The sequence below is a fragment of the Bos javanicus genome, chromosome 2 (assembly GCF_032452875.1).
Source record: "Bos javanicus breed banteng chromosome 2, ARS-OSU_banteng_1.0, whole genome shotgun sequence".
Lineage (NCBI taxonomy): Eukaryota > Metazoa > Chordata > Mammalia > Artiodactyla > Bovidae > Bos > Bos javanicus.
In genome coordinates, this window is record NC_083869.1 from 120,112,055 (window position 1) to 120,130,594 (window position 18,540).

At 58.9% G+C, this 18,540-nt stretch overlaps 1 protein-coding gene across 4 annotated transcripts in view; it reads left to right on the forward strand.

Moving 5' to 3' along the window:
* The window catches only part of DIS3L2 (DIS3 like 3'-5' exoribonuclease 2), a 362,444-nt gene extending 344,447 nt beyond the window's left edge, over window positions 1-17,997 (forward strand). For all 4 annotated transcript variants that reach the window (XM_061388312.1, XM_061388328.1, XM_061388319.1 and 1 more), the window contains exons 15-21: window positions 5,525-5,708; window positions 6,425-6,511; window positions 9,667-9,814; window positions 10,144-10,274; window positions 10,444-10,548; window positions 12,201-12,302; window positions 12,952-17,997. In XM_061388312.1, coding sequence (XP_061244296.1) covers window positions 5,525-5,708; window positions 6,425-6,511; window positions 9,667-9,814; window positions 10,144-10,274; window positions 10,444-10,548; window positions 12,201-12,302; window positions 12,952-13,104 — 910 coding nt within the window. In that variant the 3' untranslated portion in view covers window positions 13,105-17,997. The remainder of the gene's footprint in view (window positions 1-5,524; window positions 5,709-6,424; window positions 6,512-9,666; window positions 9,815-10,143; window positions 10,275-10,443; window positions 10,549-12,200; window positions 12,303-12,951) is intronic.
* The last annotated feature ends 543 nt before the right edge of the window (window positions 17,998-18,540 follow it).

Sequence of the window (18,540 nt, forward strand, 5' to 3'; positions counted from 1 at the left end):
CGTTTTACCAAGAGGTGGAACTGTCCCAGGACAGTGGTCACCACTGAAGGGCTTCATGTGGGAGAGGGGCGTGACCAGATTTGCCTTCGAGAAGGAAAGCGTCTCTCTGGATGTGAAGACAGAAACAGCTGGGAGTGGCCAGAAGTAGGGAGGCCAGTTGCTAAGAGATGAAGGCTGTGGACCGAGGCTCTGGCATCAGGGTGGGAAGCCTCTAGGATCTTGCTCTGTTCAGCCTGCATCTTAGGTTTGGGGCACCCAGGCCAGTCACTGCTGTAGTATGCATGATAATAATGTAATATTTAAGACCAGGTTAGTGCATGCCCATTTTTTCAGGTAAGTAAATTGAGATTCAGAGAGGTTAAGAAATGTTTCTGAAATCACACTGCTTGTGAGTGGCAGAGCTGCGACTCAAGACAAGCTCCTGAGCTGATACCACTAACTTTCCCCCTTCTCCTGTTGCCTTGGGCTGTCCACATGCAGGATATCCTGTAGTAAAAAAAAAAAAAAAATCACGTAAAATTAGACCTTAGTATTTCATACATGTTTATACCTTTTCTTTAAGTAACGTACTTCGGCAAACGTTATGCTAGACAAGGCGTCGTTGCTGCGTGAGGAGGGCGTGTCCTTGTGTGTAGGTTGCTTGTGGTCTTTCCCTGCTGTAGCAGGTGATTGTGACACCTCTAGGCTTGCTCACCTCCTCCCTGGGGTGAGACGCCTTCCCCTCCGGCACCCAGAGGCCCAGAGCACAGGTGGGTGGGGTGTTGTGGACTGAGTGCTGCTGAGCTTGCATCCTGGCACGGCCCCGGTGAGCCGTCCATGTGTTTGTCACTGCAGAGCCTGCCCCGGCCCTCCAGGTCACGGGGCCCCTGGTGGCAATGGGCTCAGATAGATGCTCAGCCAATGCCAGGCCTGGTGCCTGGCTCTGTCCATGTGGCCTGCTGTCTGGAAGATGCTCCCAGCTGGTGGCCTTTCCTGAGCCCTATTTAGGGCAGTTGTCAGGTGAAAGCTGAGATCCAGCACGCAGACACACACACACACACACACCGCCTTCCCCGCAGAGGTAGTGATCTCACACCTGTGTCAGGCTGGGGCGGGGGCAGGGTTACCATCAGGGCAGGGGCCCCGACCAGGGAGCATGCCCAGCTCCATCCCCACTTGGATATCAGACCCCAGTATGTGCAGTTTGCTCTCAGAGGATGTCCTAACCACCCAGGGCCTCTTGCAGCCCCATCTGAGCTCTGGCTACTGGCCTGGGCCTGTAGCTCTGCCTCTCAAAGGTGGGAGGAGATCAGGGTCAAGGGTGACAGGTCAGCGGCGGGAACTTCTTCTAATAGCCTATTCCTGCCCGAGCAAAGCCCTCAGCCCAGACCTGGCCTTGGACAAGGAAACACACATTGACTGGGAGCCCAGAGATCCCTGGGCCTCGATTCGCAGGGCTGCAATTTACAAAGCAAGACTGTCTCCTGCCCAGAAGTTCGTGGGTTCTAAGCGGCTCCTGCCACATCCTGGGTCCTGTGGGAGGAAGATGCTGGCCGCCCCCTGCAGGCCTGTCCAGGAACTGACCCGCGAGGGGCCCAGAGAAGCCCTGAGAGAGGGGCCCCTTCGCTGGCCCAGATGAGAGCCCCCAGGACTGGCCAGCCGCCTCCCATTCCGGGTGCCCAGCCCCATTGCTGACTGTGAATCTGAACTCACTAGAATCTGACTGCTGACCGCTGGCCTTCCCCTTGGCCTCCTGTTCCCCGACTGCACAGGGGACCCCCACCATCTGTGCTGCACCCTCCAGCTCCCCCAGGGCTCTACTGGCTCGGGCTCCAGGCCCCCGCTCTACTTTCTCATGTCCACACACTTGCATTTCCTCTCTCCCCCGCCTCCCACCTGCAGTGATAAGGACAGGTTGTGGGGAAGTGGCCCCTGAAGCTGTCCTAGACACTAGGGGTCTGTGTCCCATCCCTCCCAGGGGACATTGATGTTTTCTCTGGCAGGAATGCTCTGCCTCTCTGAACCATGTTGGAATGAGTTCCACAGGCTGCCTCTTAACCCCTGGCCCCTGTCCTGAGGGAAGCACGGAGATACCCAGGGGTGGGAGCCCACAGAGGCACCAAGGGTCTCATCCAAGGTCAGCCCCCGTGACCAAGGCGTCCCCGGACTCTCTTCTCAAGGTAAACAGCAGCACACTTGTCTTTCTCTTACCACCCCAGCTGATGCATGGGACAGTACCAGGGCCCAGGGCAGACAAGTAATGGGGTGACTGGAGAAGCGGGGCCTAAGGGCTGTTGTCGCTGCTGGGGCTCCGGGCTTCACCCCCACCCTCCTGTCCCTTCCCTTTGGGGTCTCCTCCTTAAGATGGGGCTGGGGGAGGGGCCCTGCAGGAAATAGGGGCACGAGCACAGCCCCTGACTGGGGGGTCCCTGCACATTCAGTTCCTTTGACCCAAGGCCTTGTGGGTGGGAGCTCAGGCTGGAGCCCCCAGCCCTGCCCTGCCGCGTGCCGGTCCTGGGCTGAGCTCACACAGCCCTGTCATGGGGCCATGCTGTCCCCTGCTGGCCGCGCCGTGAAATGCATCCCAGATCAGCCCCAAGGTGCAGGATGGAGACACGGGGCTCCGAGGAGCAGGCCGAGTGTCCACCCTATCCCCACCTACCCCCAGCCACAGCGACACTTGGACTGCATGAGGAGACATGTATGGATCCACCTGGCAAACAATTGTATGTGCTGAGCGGGCAATGGATAGATGAATGAACTGTGTCTGAAACATTTAGGTGATAATGCTCCGCAGGGTCTGACCAACAGCAGTGTGGGGAGAAAAGTGTTAGTGACTCAGTGGTGTCTGACTTTGCAACCCCATGGACTGTAGCCCGCCAGGCTCCTCTGTCCATGGGATTCTCTAGGCAAAAATACTGGAGTGGGTTGCCGTACCCTTCTCCAGGGGATCTTCCAGACCCAGGGATCGAACCCGTGTCTCCTGCATTGTGGGCAGATTCTTTACCATCTCAGCCACCAGAAAGCAGATAAGACATATCTAGCAGGACTTGAGACTCCTCTTCCGGTGACCAGAGCTAAACATGAAAACCAATGTGAGGTGTCATATGGTGCTAGACTGTGACATAGGTGGCCCTAGACAGGCTCAGTCATGTCCAATTCTTTGTGCCCTCATGGACTATACAGTCCATGGAATTCTCCAGGCCAGAATACTGCAGTGGGTTGCCATTCCCTTCTCCAAGGAATCTTCCTAACCCAGGTCTCCCACATTGCAGGCAGATTCTTTACCAGCTGAGCCACAAGGGAAGCCCCCTAGACAGGCTGACCCTCGTCAAAGTGGCTAGTCATGCAGTAAGTGCCCAGGAGTGATGGAGATGGCCTTCATAGAAGCGTGGAGAGGTCAAAGGGGGTGTCAGATGGCAGGGATGGAAATCACAGGACCCCACGAGGAGACCCCAGGCCATTTAGCATGGAAGGTAGAAAGAGGGAAGCACCTCTTGTGTTTTTTTCGTTTTTTTTGGCTTGGCCTTGCTGCACCAACTGCGGGATCTTAGTTCCCCAATGACCAGTGCTTGAGCCATGCCCTTGGCAGTGGAAGCATGGTCCTAGCCACAGGACCTCCAGGGAATTCCCAGCACCTGCCGTGTCTTTGATGCTGATGTCACACCAGGCACATTTTCCTCCTGTTGTTTCACAACCATTCTGTGAAATAAGTACTATTATTATCCCTGAAGAAAATGGATCAGACACGGTCAGTGCCTTGTTCGGGGTTCTACAGCAAGGACGTGCTGGAGCCAGGATGCAGGCCTCACCTCTCAAGACTTGATGGTCAGGTTCCCATGTGTGAACTCAAGGGTTTTCAGCAGGAAATGATGTGATCAGGACAGATGATAGGGAGGTCGGATGGCTGCTTGAAAGACTATTGCTGCAACCCCGTAGGGAAAGGAGAAGCTCCTTATTCCACACACAGGCCTCCTAGATGGCAGAAGGGCCTCTGAGACCAGACCTGTGGTCTCCTTTGCCCAACCTCTGTCCTACGGTGGGCGGTGGGCTGGAGGCGGCCCAGCAGGGTACCCAGAGAGGAGGAGCTGGCAGTGCAGGCGTGGGTGGACCTCCTCCCAAGGTCCAGGCCTGGCGCCGGTGGTGTCTGGCCTGGGGCATCCCACCACTCTTTCTCAGAGGGAGGCCTTTGTTGAGGGGCGGACATGCTGTGGGGGGCAGCTTGTTAGACCAGAGCCAGTCCTCAGCAGGGAGACCCATCAGGAAGGCGGGGCTCTGCCTGCTCACACTCTCTTCCCCCCTCACTGGCTGTGACTTAAGAGCTTGGGGAGGGGATGGGGCTCACCCCAAGCACTGCCTGCACCTCCAGGAAGGGGACGCGTATCCCCCAACTGCCGCCCAGCCTCCCGGGGCTCCTCCCCGACCTCTCCCGCCCCCATGGGAGCAGCACGGGCTTGACGTGCAGCCCAGTGTGGGCTGCACTGAGGAGGATCTCCCCTAGGCTGGGCAAGGGCCTGCGAGTCTCCCCTGTGGTGGTGGCCCGGGGGCAGGCTCTCCCATACAGTGTGTTTGGGCTTCCCAGGCGGCACTAGTGGTAAAGAACCTGCCTGTCAGTGCAGGAGACATAAGAGATATGGGTTCAATCCCTGGGTTGGGAAGATCCCCTGGAGAAGGGTATGGCAACCCACTCCAGTATTCTTGCCTGGAGAATCCCACGAACACAAGAGGCTGGTGGGCTACAGTCCATAGCGTCGCAAAGAGTCAGACACGACTGAAGCAACTTAGCACGCACGCACACACACTACGTTTGCCTTATCCCCAAATGCCTGAGTTTCCTCTGCCACCTGTAACTCTCTTGTTCATCCTCAGAAACCCTCATCTTTCCAGGGAGGAAAAAGAGCCAAGCGCTCCTGGGAACAGGGAGCCCTGGGTCTGCACACCTGCCTCTGCACAGCCCTGCAGAGCCCCCTGGGTTCTCCTGGCCCGCCCAGGCACAGGAGATGCCCCCAGTGTTCTGGGAGACTTTGTCATTCATCAGAGATCTTTACTAATCACCTTCTCTGGGTCGGGTGAGGTCCCAAGCACTGGGGCTGCAGCCGGGAATAAGATAGGCACCCTCCCCGGACCCCTATCTGGTGGGAGACGCAGCACACGAGCTGACCCATCAGCAGAGAGGAGTACAGACTGGTTAGTGCAGTGAGAGGCATGAGCAGAGGGATGAGGGAGAAAGCAGCTTGCAGGAAACAAGCTGGGATGCGTGCTCCGGGATGATCTAGAGAGATAAGGTGGGAGGTGGGAAGGGGGGCAGGGAGGCTCACGAGGGAGGGGGGTTATATGTATACTCACAGCTGGTTCATGTTGTTGTACAGCAGAAACCAACACCACTATTGTAAAGCAATTATTCTCCAATTAAAAATAAGTTTATAAAAGTATATTGGATGCCAGGAGGGCATCTTTAAGCCAAAACAAGGATACAAGAGAGCCAGCCAACCGAGAAGTGAGAAAGAATGACCCCCCCACGTTCCCACCCCACCCCCCGCTGCAGGCTCGTGGAGGAGTTCATGCTTTTGGCCAACATGGCCGTGGCCCACAAGATCCACCGCGCCTTCCCTGAGCAAGCCCTGCTGCGGCGGCACCCCCCACCCCAGACCAAGATGCTCAATGACCTGGTGGAATTCTGTGACCAGATGGGGCTGCCCATGGACTTCAGCTCTGCAGGCGCCCTCAACGTGAGTGCTGGGAACATGGGGCCTGGGGAGGCCCTGCTGGGGAAAGCAGGAGGCAGGCCAGGAAGCCAGGGTTCAGCAGCCAACTGCATCCCACCAGGGTCCCTTGCCCTTCAGCCCGGTCTCCCCTGCAAGGGAGACAAAAGGCCCTGGGGACAAGGCCTTCATCTTGCAGGGCCTGGCGGGGAGCCCAGGAGACTGAGGGGGTGCCCTCAGGCCTAGCTGTGGGCAGGGGTCCTGTGGGCAGGAATGGGCTGAGCTCAGGCTCTCTCAGGGCACCAGGATTGGTGGAAACCAGAGGCTGTTTTTCATGGGGGGCTTTCAGATACCCACCCCCCAAGAACTGAGCATCACATGACTCAGGAATCCATGGCCTCCGCCCTGATTCCACAGCAGGGGGACCGGCCCCATCTGCTCTGGGCCTGGGGTGCCCGAGGTCAGACAGGAAGCCAGTCTGTCCAGGCCAGCCAGCCAGATGTGGAAAGACTTCCCTCGAGCCAGGACCCTCAAGGCAGGCCCAGCCTGGGACACAGGCTGGGGGCTGCTGGCCGTCCCCCACCCCACCAACAAACCCCTGCAGGCCACCCGTGGCCATCTGAGCAGGGCTGGGGCCCTCGGCTGGTCTTTCCTCCCAGAGCCAGGTCTCAGGTGATCAGCAGGGGACAGGGCCTCCGAGCCTCTCTCCCCAGGCCTGACTGCGTTTCACGTGGTTCTTCTAGAAAAGTCTGACCGAAATGTTCGGAGATGACAAGTACTCCCTGGCCCGGAAGGAGGTGCTCACCAACATGTGCTCCCGGCCCATGCAGGTAAGGCAGGGCCGGTCCTCCATCCACCCCGCCTCCCGCCCCGGGAGCACACAGGACCTCTCCGGGCTTGGAGAACCTGAGGGGAGGTGTGGGGAGAGGGGCGATGTGGGGAGGATGCCCCCTGGGAAGCATCCAGAACAGGTGGCCCCTGGGCTCCCTACCACCCCTGGCTCCGACTTGCCAACCTGTCCTGCTCAAGGGCCCCTTGTCTGGGCCTCAGAGGAGCCAATTGAGCCTTACTTCTCCCCCTGCACAGCCCCTGGGGCTCTGTTTCCTGACAGCAGGAGGGGAGCCAGCCCAGGCATCCCCCCCCAAGACTCCAGGGCCTGGTCCCCACAGATCAGACCAGCTTGGGCTCAAATGCGGCCTAGTCAGCAACTCATGGGCAGATGGGGACCTGGGGCAGGAAAGTGTGTTGGTCTCCCTGAGTCCTCAGCCCCCACTGTGGCTTGGGGACCCCAGCCAGAGAAGTCTCCTTGCCCCAGATGACCATGAGAGAAGGAATCAGGCATGGGGCTCTGTCTGCAGCTGGAAGACAGGCTGGCCACCCAGGAGGTAGTCAGTGGGCTGGCTTCTGGCCACCAGTTTCAGCCCTCCAAGGCTGAGCTTGGAGGCCCTGGGGGGCCAAGCATTTTGGGAAGGACCCCTACCCCCTGGCCCCCAGTGCCCTGTCTGGTCAGCAAGTGCTGCCAGTGTGAACAGGAGCAGTGGTGGGCCCAGGGCAGCCTAGGGGTGCTGTCCAGAGGCTCCGTCACTGGGCAGATCCAGTCTGTCCACAAGAACCTCAGCAGCTCACAGTTGACTTCTGAGGCCTCTGGTGCTGCCAGGAATGGGACCATCAGATCCATTTGGGTCTGGTCGGAGAAGGACCCCTACCCCCTGGCTTCCGTCTATGGGGTCGCACAGAGTCAGACACGACTGAAGCGACTTAGCAGCAGCAGCAGCCATAACCCTGCCCCCACTCACAAATGTCTGCCCCACACCGGGCACCATAAAGCACCCCCCACCACCAATGGAGAGGGAGGGCGTGCATCTCTGGCCACTGGGCTTGACACCACAAACGAGGCCAGTGGGGACCCCATTTCCTCCACCAGCCTCTGGAAGCCACTCACCCTCAAGGTGAACCCAGCCCTGAAGCTCCAAGGGAAGGGGTCCCGTCCTCAGTCACCCAGAGCCTGACAAAGACCAGACTCACCCTGGCCTCGCCTGCAGTGACCTCAGAGACCAGCCTCGGCCTGGGATCTGATCTCAGGGAGGGACCAGAGAGACCAGGGTGCCTGGTCCTCTGTCTCTGCCCATTTCTGGGTCCTCATCCATCTCACCCTGCCCAGAGACACCCCCACTGCCCAGGAAGGGGGCCAGGGCCCTCTGTCCTCCTCACCCAGCTCATCTGGGGACCTGGGCCACTGCTGATGACAAAGGCCAAACGTGGCTCTCGGGGGAGGCGGCTCCCACCTCCCTCGTTGACTCACCCCAGACGTAACCAGGGCCCAGGGGGACCAGAAGGGAAGCAGAGCTGGGCAGCAGAGCAGGTCTGCTCCAGCTGCGTCCTGGCTTCCAGGACCTTCGATCACAGAGTAAGTGGAACTGGCTGTGCGTTTGTCCCAACACACAGGAGGGTATGAGAGAGTGTGAGGGTGTGAGTGTGAGGCAAGGGAGGGAGCGAGTGAACACACGTGGGTGTGACTGAGTTCCTGGCCGAGAAGCCTGGTCACTGGCTCCCGAGCATCATGGGTACCCTCCAGGGACCGTGGCCCAGGCTATCAGCACAGCTGCACCATGGGAGCCGGGCTGTTTGCTGTTTCCCCACCGACACTCAGTGTCTCCCCCTGAGCCTCAGTCCCAACTCCTGCCCTACAGGAGGCCCTTCTGACCTCAGCACTCAGGGTCTTGGTCTCAAGACAGGTTGTTAGAGACAAGAAGGGCCAAGGTTGGGAGGCTGACCAACTGCTGCCTCCCTTGGCTAACGAAAGGTCAAGCCTTGGGGGCACAGGGGTGCCAGGGTGCAGGCGTGGCCGTCAGCAGGTCAGGAGTCAGGGCCAGAGGGCTGGAAGTTGGTGAGTCATGACCCAAGTCAGGGCCAGGGCCAGAGAGGACAAGCCAGGCACGTGTTTTGCTCTGGGTAGGGGCATCCTGGACCTTCTCTCCTACCTTGCACTCTGGCCACATGGGGCCATCGGGCTTGTGTCCTGATGAAGGACACTTCTGGCCCCTGGCCCAGCATGGCCATGGTTTCCCGCATAGCCACCCCCAGCCCCGTCCTAGGGAGAGGCAACCAGAACTGTTCCTTCCTCCTGGGTCCTGGCAGTAATAGCCCCTAAAACCCAGCGGTGAGCTCCTGTGCACGAGGATGGGTCCAGCTCCTCCCTGAAGTCCTCTGACTTCAGCCCGTGGTCCCCCTGCCCTTCTCCCCACCTCCCCGAGGGCTTGCACAGCTGCTCCCCCAGGACTCTGAGAGAGAAGGCCTTTCAACATCTTAAGGGTTCCTAGCAAGAAGCACTGGAGAAGGCAATGGCACCCCATTCCAGTACTCTTGCCTGGAAAATCCCATGGACGGAGGAGCCTGGTGGGCTGCAGTCCATGGGGTCACTAAGAGTCGGACAGGACTGAGCGACTTCACTTTCACTTTTCACTTTCATGCATTGGAGAAGGAAATGGCAACCCACTCCAGTGTTCTTGCCTGGAGAATCCCAGGGATGGGGGAGCCTGGTGGGCTGTCGTCTATGGGGTCACACAGAGTCCAACACGACTGAAGTGACTTAGCAACAGCAGCAGCAAGAAGCACACGTCCTTCCCCCGCCACCCCCCACCCCAGTGACTCCACTTCCAATCCCCAGCAGAGGTGTCTAGGTAAGCCCCACACTGGGCCTCAGCAGGAAAGGGGTGAGGGCCCCCATGACTCCAGTCAGCCCCATGGCAACCCCAAGGATAACCACCACCACTCCACCCCCACCCCCACCCCCCTGCCTCACATGGAACAGTCCCTGGTCTCTGCAGGCCTCCCCAGCTTTGTTCAGCTGTCCACAGCCTGGCAGGTGGGCCCATGCCCCCAGCGCCCCTCCTGGTGAGTCTCCCAGGCTTGCAGAGTATACCGGGCGCCAACCTGGTCTGGCCCAGCCCTGAGGTTCCCCCCCGTTTCTCCCCCCACCCCCCAGATGGCTGTGTACTTCTGCTCAGGAGCTCTGCGGGACCCAGCCCAGTTCCGCCACTACGCCCTCAATGTGCCGCTCTACACGCACTTCACCTCCCCGATCCGCCGTTTCGCGGATGTCCTGGTTCACCGCCTTCTGGCCAGTGCGCTGGGTAAGGGGGCAACCCGGGGGGGCGATGCCAGCCATGCCCAGAGTGGGTGCCTGGCGGCTAGAGACCACATGCCATCCCTGGGGAGGCCTTGCTGGGTGGGGTGGGCACCCTGAGCCGCAGGGCAGCCTGTGCCCAGAACCTCTCCCTATGAGCACATGCTCGGGGTCCCAGGGCCCTGACCATGGCCACACCCCGTTCTTGGCCCTCCTGAGCCCAGCACAGGCAGGCCTCACTCCGCCTGGGCCAGTGGCACTGTGCCGCTGCTCCCCGCGCCTTGACTGGTGCACAGAGGGCGCCCTCCCATCAACCCCAGACCATGCTCTGTCCAGGCTACCGGGAGCTTCCAGACGTGGAGCCCGACTCCCTGCAGAAGCAGGCCGACCACTGCAATGACCGCCGCATGGCGTCCAAGCGCGTGCAGGAGCTCAGCACCGGCCTCTTCTTCGCCATTCTGGTCAGGGTGAGGCCACCAGCTGTCCCCGCCCCTTTCCCTCCCTGCGCCCCACCACCCCGCCTGGCGCCTACACAAGGAGTCCCCCTGGGAGTCTGGGCCCTTTAGCAGCTGGGGTGGACCCCGGTGAAACGCCGCATTCCTTGGCCGAGCCCTGGCTGGAGCCCTGCCCCCGCAGGAGAGTGGCCCCCTGGAGTCAGAAGCCATGGTGATGGGCGTCCTGAACCAAGCCTTCGACGTGCTGGTGCTGCGCTATGGGGTGCAGAAGCGCGTCTACTGTAACGTGAGTGCCGGGCTCCTGGGGAGTCGGGATGCTCTGGGCCCCAGGGAGGAGTCGGGATGCTCTGGGCTGATTGAGGATGCTCTGGGCCCCAGAGGGGTCGGGATGCTCTGGGCTGATTGAGGATGCTCTGGGCCCCAGGGAGGAGTCGGGATGCTCTGGGCTGATTGAGGAGGCTCTGGGCCCCAGAGGGGTCGGGATGCTCTGGGCTGATTGAGGATGTTCTGGGCCCCAGGGAGGAGTCGGGATGCTGTGGGCTGAATCAGGATGCTCTGGGCCCCAGGGGAGTCAGGATGGGAGGGCAGAGGGAGCACCAAGCTGTGTCCACTCAGCACACTTCCTTCCTACCTGCCTGTCCCTGTTCCCGCTGCGGGTCTACTTCGTTTTCCCAGCATCTGCTGTGGTCTCGGCCCAGGGACAGCCCTTATTAGACTCAGGAGCAGGCAGGATGGGAGCCTAGGCCGAGCCCCCATCCCTGTCCACATGAGGTGGTGACACTAACCTCACTTAGCTGTGGTAGCACCAAGTCCACCGAATGGGCCTACTGAGACACCCAGGGGTCCTGCCTGGGGCCAGGGGTCCAGGTCAAAGGTCGGCCTTGGGCCTCTTTCCCAAGGACTCGAGCAACCAGAGACCAGGTCCGTCCCAAACCAGTGTAGGCTGCAGGGAAGGCAGGTTTAGGAGACATTTTTTTTTAAGGAACATGAGAAAAGGAAAGATCAGAGAGAATGGCCCGAGGCCACGCTGGAAGCTGTGTCTCCTGAAAAGAAGGAAGAGGCCAGCCTTTGTCTCTGTCCCGCTCTGGGGGCACTCTGTTTGAGGTTCTTTCTGAGGGTAGTTGGTGCCGGTCCAGGGCCACCTGAGGAACCTGTTCTAGCAGACCTCTGACCCCGGCTGTGATTTCCTGACACCCAGAGCACTTTGGGGAGTGCAGAGCCCAGCATGGAGTGTGGAATAAACACAGTATAAATAGAATGGACTAAAGCAGGGAGACAACATGGAGTCCAGCAGGAATCAAGTCGGGCTCCTGTTGGGAATTCCCCTGGCTGTCCAGTGGTTAGGGCTCTGCACTTTCATTACTGAAGGCAAGGGTTCGATCCCCAGTCAGGGAACGAAGGTCCCACAAGCTGCACGATGCAGCCAGGAAAAACACTGGGCTCTTGTCCTGAAGTTCATCGACACAATGGGATTCAGGTCTCGGTTGTCTCTGCTCACAGCCCAGCCCCTCCTCTGTCTGTGCTAACAGACCCAGGCTGGGAGGGGTGGCGGCCCTCCAGCCCCAGGTGCCCGGTCCACCTCCACTTGCATGAACAGTCCCTGATGAGGTGGACAGGGCTGCCACCTGCCCCAGCAATACACGGAGCCCCCAGCCCCTCCCCGCCCCTGCCCCTTGGCGAAGGTGGCCTCCCGGAAGTGCGCCAGAGGCAAGAGGCGAAGGTTGGGGGGTCCTCCCCCATCAAAGGTCAAGCAGCCCAGAGCCGGGCGGCAGGGCGGAGAGCTCCATCACGGGTCAGTCAGAGGTGGGCCAAGGCGGGGACTGCTTCCAAGCACTGGGGGGAGAGGAGACCTTGCAGGGTCAGAGGTTAAGAGGTGGTGCCTGGAGCCTGAGTCCTGAGGCACAGGCTTGTGCACCGCCCCTGCCCCCCCACACACAGATGCTGCCCCTGCGGTCCCACCATTTCCAGAAGGTGGGCAAGAAGCCGGAGCTGACACTAGTCTGGGAGCCCGAGGACTTGGAACAGGAGCCAGTACAGCAGGTGAGGCGAGGGTGGGGCTGCCTTCCCAGATCTGCGCCGCATCCCCGTCTGCCCAGCTCTTTGGCGAGCCCCCTCCTGCCTCATGGGGTATCCGCTTCAGGGCTCCCCTCCTAGGTCCCCCTGCCCCCACCCTGCACCCAGCTCCCCTCAACCCTGGGTGGGAACTCAGGTTCCCCCCTTCCCCACTCTGTGGGCCCGGCCTCCTGGGATCGCCACTCTGGGGAGAGGCCGGGCCTCCGCCTGCCCCTCTAAAGCAGGGGGTCCTCAGCTTTGGGGTCCTTTCGAGACTCTGATGAACGCTGTGTAGACCTCCTACCCAGGAGGACAGATTTCACCTACAGCAGGCCTCAGAGGCCAGACCCAGATGGTGAAGTTTTCTCCCTGGCACTGCGCGGCCTCCACTAGGCGTTGCACACAGCAGCATCGGGCTCCTTCCCTTCTCACCAGGACCCCACGGCCTCCTCAGTCCTTGAACAAGCACGGCTTACTGACGGGCCCGTGGAGGCCGAGACAGGCAGGGCCAGGGCCGCTGGGGCCCAGCCGGGTGGACTGGCAGAGCTGGGCTTTGCCTGAAGCCCCAGCCCCAGCCCCTGCTGTGCCCCTGGCCGGGCCCTCCCCAGTCACCCTGCCGGGCCCTTCTCACCCTCAGGTCATCACCATCTTCAACCTGGTGGAGGTGGTGCTGCAGGCAGAGGCCACCGCCCTCAAGTACAGTGCTGTCCTGAAGAGACCGGGCACCGAGGGCCTCCTAGACCCGCAGGACCAGCTGGGGTGTGGTAACCACAAGGAGGAGCAAGACTGAAGCCACCAGCCTGGCCACACCCCTCTCCACCCCTGCCCCTCCGCCCCTGCTGGTTTTTAGGAATAGGACCTTTTGACACCAACGGGGATTTTTTTTTTTAATTTGGTTTTTAACAACTCAGGGTTTTGTTTTTATTTTTTCATCCTGTTCTATTTCTGCAGCGCAGTTTTTAAGCTGGAGTGGGTAGAGGGTGGGGCTGGCCGGACGGAAGGCTGAGGTGCTCAGCCTCCCAGAGCTAGACCCGGTCCTCCCGGAGGCCAGCCCCCCTTCTGCCCGGTTACCCACTGCCCGCCCCTGCCCAGGAAACCGGGGGTTTTCAGCAAATCAGTGTCGTGGAATAAAATCAAGTGTGAAGTGCTGTCTGGTGTGTGGGGCAGCTGGGTGCCCCTTAGACCCAGGACGTGGGGCCTGGCCTGGCTCCACCCCTCACAGCTCAGCCAGGGCGGCCGCCCTCAGGAATCTCCCATCAGGTCCAGGAAGATTCACGGAGCTGGCCGCATGGCAGATGGACGCCAGGGCCTCAGTCTGGCTGATTAGAAATGGAATTAGAATGCCAGACAGCAAGCGCACCCATCTCCCTGTGTCCATCCCCACCCCCCACTTCCTGCACCCCATGGCCTCAGAGAGGGGCCGGGATCCTGTGACACCCCCACTGCCAAGGCCGGGGCTCTGGAAGGGAAATAGGTGAGGTCTGGTGGTTTGGTGATGGGTGAAGGGGTTTCTGCAGCCCGGGCAGCCTGACTGAGAGCCCGAGGGTGAGACATCTCCACCTGCCCCCCACACCCCGCCCGGGGGGATCAGCCCCCTCTCCTCCAGCTGTCCCCGAGGGCCACCCACAGAGCCTGGGACCCGAGGGCAGAGGAGAGCCTCCTCGGAGGGACACCCTCAGGGCAGAGCTGGGTCAGCGTGCTGGGTGGGTCCAGGGCAGCATGGCCCCAGGCCGGACACCCTTCCTCACGGCCCCAGAGCCCCGGACCCCGGTGAAGCGTAGCCAGCTTGGTCAGCAGGCAAGGTGTTTGCTGCCTGGACTTGCCGGGGAGGCAGAGACTGGCCTCGCCCTGATGGGCCCAGAGCTGAGGGACCCGTAGCAACCCTAGCACCTCCTCCCATTTACAGAAGGGGAGCCGCACCCAGAAAGGGGGCAGGTCTCCAGCCAGGCCCAGAATTCGGCACCTGCCCGCCCCACACCCTGGCCTGAAGGTCCAGAGCAAGTGGCCCAGTGCTCTTACCGCCTGACTACAGCCGTGTCCTTCATCCACATCTGCTCAGATGGCAGGTGTCGTGGACACCACCCGAGTGTCGTGCGCTGGGGCCACACCCCCAGGCTCAGGAGAGAGACGGCCATTGTGGCCCCTCACTTGGGGTTAGGGGGCTGTGGATAAAGGCGGTGACGAGACACAAAGCTTGTCAAAGAGACTTCCTGGTGGTACAGTGGATAGGTACAGATTCCTGGTCCAAGAAGATCCCACATGCCACAGAGCAGCTAGGCCCGCCAGCCACAACTCCTAAGCCCACATGCTGCAGCTCCTGAAGCCCGTGCACTCTGGGGACGGTGCTCCCAACACAGAGTAGCCCTGCTCGCAGCAACTAGAGAAAGCCCTCGCAGCAGTGAAGACCCAAGACAGCAAAAAAAAAACTGTCCAAAAGGAAGCCTGTCATTCCTTCAGCTGCCCCAGAGCACCTGCATGTCTCCTCAGGGACCCACATCAGGGCACTGCGGGCAGGGACGTGTAGATGCAAAGGATGTCACCGCAGGACAAGGTTCTAGTGAGGTTCAGAGGCTGAGGTGTGTGTTTCTAGCCAAGAAGGGGTGGCGCTCAGAGAAAGAAAGCGCCGGCCCCTGGCCTGCGTGTGTGAAGGAGCTGAGACTCCAAACTTTCTGACATGAGCCATGAAGGGCAGGGGTCACCAGGGTCAGAGGGTGCCCAGAGGACGGGCAAGGAGACGCTGGTGAGGTAGGAACAGGTAGGTCCCCACGGGCCACCTTCACCAGCCCAAGAGCTTGACTCTGTGCTAAAGGCCGTCAGAGTCAGGGGAGGATCTCATCGGGGCTGTGACGTGATGTGACCTTTGTCCTTCACTCGTTTGTCAACAACCGTTGAGAGCCTCCCTGTGCTCATGTCCTTGGGGAGCGTGGGGTTGGGAGGGGAAGTTGTTTCTAGAGTGGCAGGTGGTGAGTGTGGTGTGGACGGCGGGGGAGGAAAACCAGCGCTGAGGAGGGGGCATGTGTGGCTGAGATGCCCAGGAGCTGCCTGGGGCCACTTGTAGGCACCCCTTAAGGCCGGAGTGGGCTTGGTCAGTGAAGGGGGCCTCTGGGGCTGTCTCCCCAGTGGACTCATGTCTTTGTGGGACCTGCTCCCCAGCTTCTAGCCCATTCCTCCCACCTTCTCAGGTTACTAGGAGGCACCATTCTGTACCATGACATCTCTGATGGGACTCCAATGGAGTGGACACCTGGCCCATTCTGGGGGTCTCCTAACTAGAATTGGGGGAAGGGGTCAGTCTCTCCCCAGGATGGTATGCTGCAAGATACAGAAGCCTGGGTTTCCAGAAAGTCACTGTGAAGGAAGCAGTGGACCCCAGGAGGTAGGGAAGCGGCTCAGAGAAGGGAGACCGAGAGCCACGGAGGCACCAGGTTTCCGCCCCAGGAGACCTGGAGGGCCGCCACGTGGGGGGTTTCTCTGCCTTCTGGTGGTTCACCCACCACCAGGAGCCTTCCCGTCAATTCCCTTCCCCCGAAGCTGCTTCACATTAGGTTTTTTTTCTTCGCAATCAAGATAGGAATATTCTTAAAGCCTCAGGATGTTACCAAAGGGAACTTAGCTCCCCTCTCCCAGTTCAGTTAGTTCAGTTCAGCCGCTCAGTCATGTCTGACTCTCCGACCCCATGGACTGCAGCATGCCAGGCCTCCCTGTCCATCACCAACTCCCGGAGCTTACTCAAACTCACGTCCATAAAGTCGGTGGTGTCATCCAACCATCTCATCCTCTGTCGTCCCCTTCTCCTGCTTTCAATCTTTCCCAGCATCAGGGTCTTTTCAAATGAGTCAGTTCTTCACATCAGGTGGCCAAAGTATTGGAACTTCAGCGTCAGCATCATTCCTTCCAATGGATATTCAAGACTGATTTCCTTTAGGATGGACTGGTTTGATCTCCTTGCAGTCCAAAGGACTCAAGAGTCTTCTCCAGTGCCACAGTTCAAAAGCGTCAATTCTTCAGCACTCAACTTTCTTTATACCAGCGAGCAGCAAAGCCCATCTACTGACATTGCTTGTGGGGAAGCAAAGTTTTTTGCAGGTGCCAAACAAGGAGGAAGGGCAACTCATACTCAAAAGACCCATACTCCATGATGGCTTTCAGGGGAGGGTTTTAAAGGCAACATCAGGAGTGAGGGTCTGAGGTGCATGATCTGCTCATGGACCTTCTTCTGATTGGCTGGTGGTCCAGGTGCTGTTTTGGGAATCTCAGTAATCAACCTCCTGGTTCCAGGCAGTCTGGGGTCTGACTGCTTGGAGTCAGCATGTGGTCACCATCCTCCACCTGGGCAGGGGCGGGTAGCAGGCAGGCTTCATTCCTGCAGAACAACTCAGAGATTTGTGTCAGGTTGTTAGGTATAACCTTGAGGAGGAACTAGGTGTTCTGTGACTGTTGTTTAAGCTCGTCTTACTTTTCTGTTTTTAAAATTTTATTTATTTGGCTGCACCAAGTCTTAGTTGTGGCATGAGGGAAAATCAGTTGAGGCATGCGGGATCTACTTCCCTCACTAGGGATCGAACTCCAGCCCTCTGCATTCAGAGTGTGGCGTGTTAACCACTGGACCACCGGGGAAGTCCCTAGGCACTTCTTACTTTCCTTGCTTGACTGCTTCCTCTGTTTCCACATTCCCTCGCCTGTCTAGTTAGTAACTGCTTGAGCCTGTTCTTTGGAACTCAAGGAAGGCCTAGGAGACTTTACTCCTACAAACAAGAAATGGGGGACACAGTGGGGCTTTTGTACCCAGAAAGACTTCACAGGGTCCAGCTCAGTTTCAGTTCCCGTTTCCTTTGATCCTCTGCAATCCTGAGGGGAACGGGGACAGAACGAGAAAAGGAATAAAGGACTGGGGTGGGGAGGTTCGTCATAAACACGGCCGAGGAACTCGGTTTTAGGGGGCCTCGGTTTCCAGAAGCTGCCTGTTCTGACCCCATGTCCAGTCCAGCCACCCTGGCTAATGGTTCCCAGAGTAAACCCAAGCTACTCCCTCCAAGTCCCGCCCAAGTCTCAAGTTTGTGATCGAATTAACTGTTGTTCTTCCTCAAGGCTGTTTTGGTTTGTGACACAACCATCAACCGCAGAATATCAATAAATGTAGTTTCACATTGAAAAATGGGGATTCCCTGGTGGCTTGGTGGTAAAGAGTCAGCCTGCCAATGCAGAAGACGCCAGTTTGATCCCTGGTCCAGAAAGATCCCACAAACCACGGAACAACTAAGTCCGTGCACACGAACCACTGAGCCTGTGCTATAGAGAACGGAAGCCGAAACTGCTGAAGCCCGCTCCCTCTAGAGCCGGTCCTCAACAAGAGAAGCCACTGCAGTGGGAAACCCAGGCATGTCAACGAGAGAGTTGCCCCTGCTTGTCACGACTAGAGAAAAAGCTGGCAACAGCGAAGACCCAGCACAGCCAAGAATAAATAAATAAATTTTTAAATTGAAATATATATAATTTAGAAACAGTGGTAAATATCAAAACTAAAACCCAACAGAGGGGAAACTGGTTGCCTCGGAGATGGGGAAAGGCAGTGGGGGAGACAGGAACCTGCTGCTTTGCTTTATTGTAACAAACCTTGTGGAGCTTTGTGATATGTCAAACTACATTAATGTATAACTTGGATAAAAATTAAAGCTAAAACTCATTTTTTTTTCCTTTTTGGGGTTTCTTTTTCCTTAGCAGAAATGGACCTACAATGGGTTTAAAAGGTTTCTTGTACACTCAGCAAGGGGTGTATTAAACAGTCCATTATTCCAGTAACTAAGATAAAATTCTTGCTGACAGGAGACCTGGTATTGCCACTTGGCTAAAATGCTGCCTAAGGTCTTTCATTTAAAGATTCAGGTGACAGTCTGGGTGGTGACGAGTCCCGGTTGCCTCATTGGAGCCCCTAGGTGCCTTGTCGGTTCTGTGTCTGAGCCCAGGCCAGGGCGGTCCCTCAGGTGAGGCTGCCGGCCCAGGGGTGGCGGCTCCACAGGAGAGCTGTGCCTCGGGGCCCTGGCTGGAGGAGTTGGTGGGTCAGAGTCATGGACTCCAGGGTTAAATGGAGTGGGGGGCGGGTGGGTGTGGAAGCAGATTGAATGGAAGGAGGAAGGTGCCTCCCACTACATTTCCTACCACCCCCCAGAGGGGAGCCTGCCTCTGCCAACTGCCTGGCCGAGCCTCCCTTCCGCCCAGGCCTCAGCTG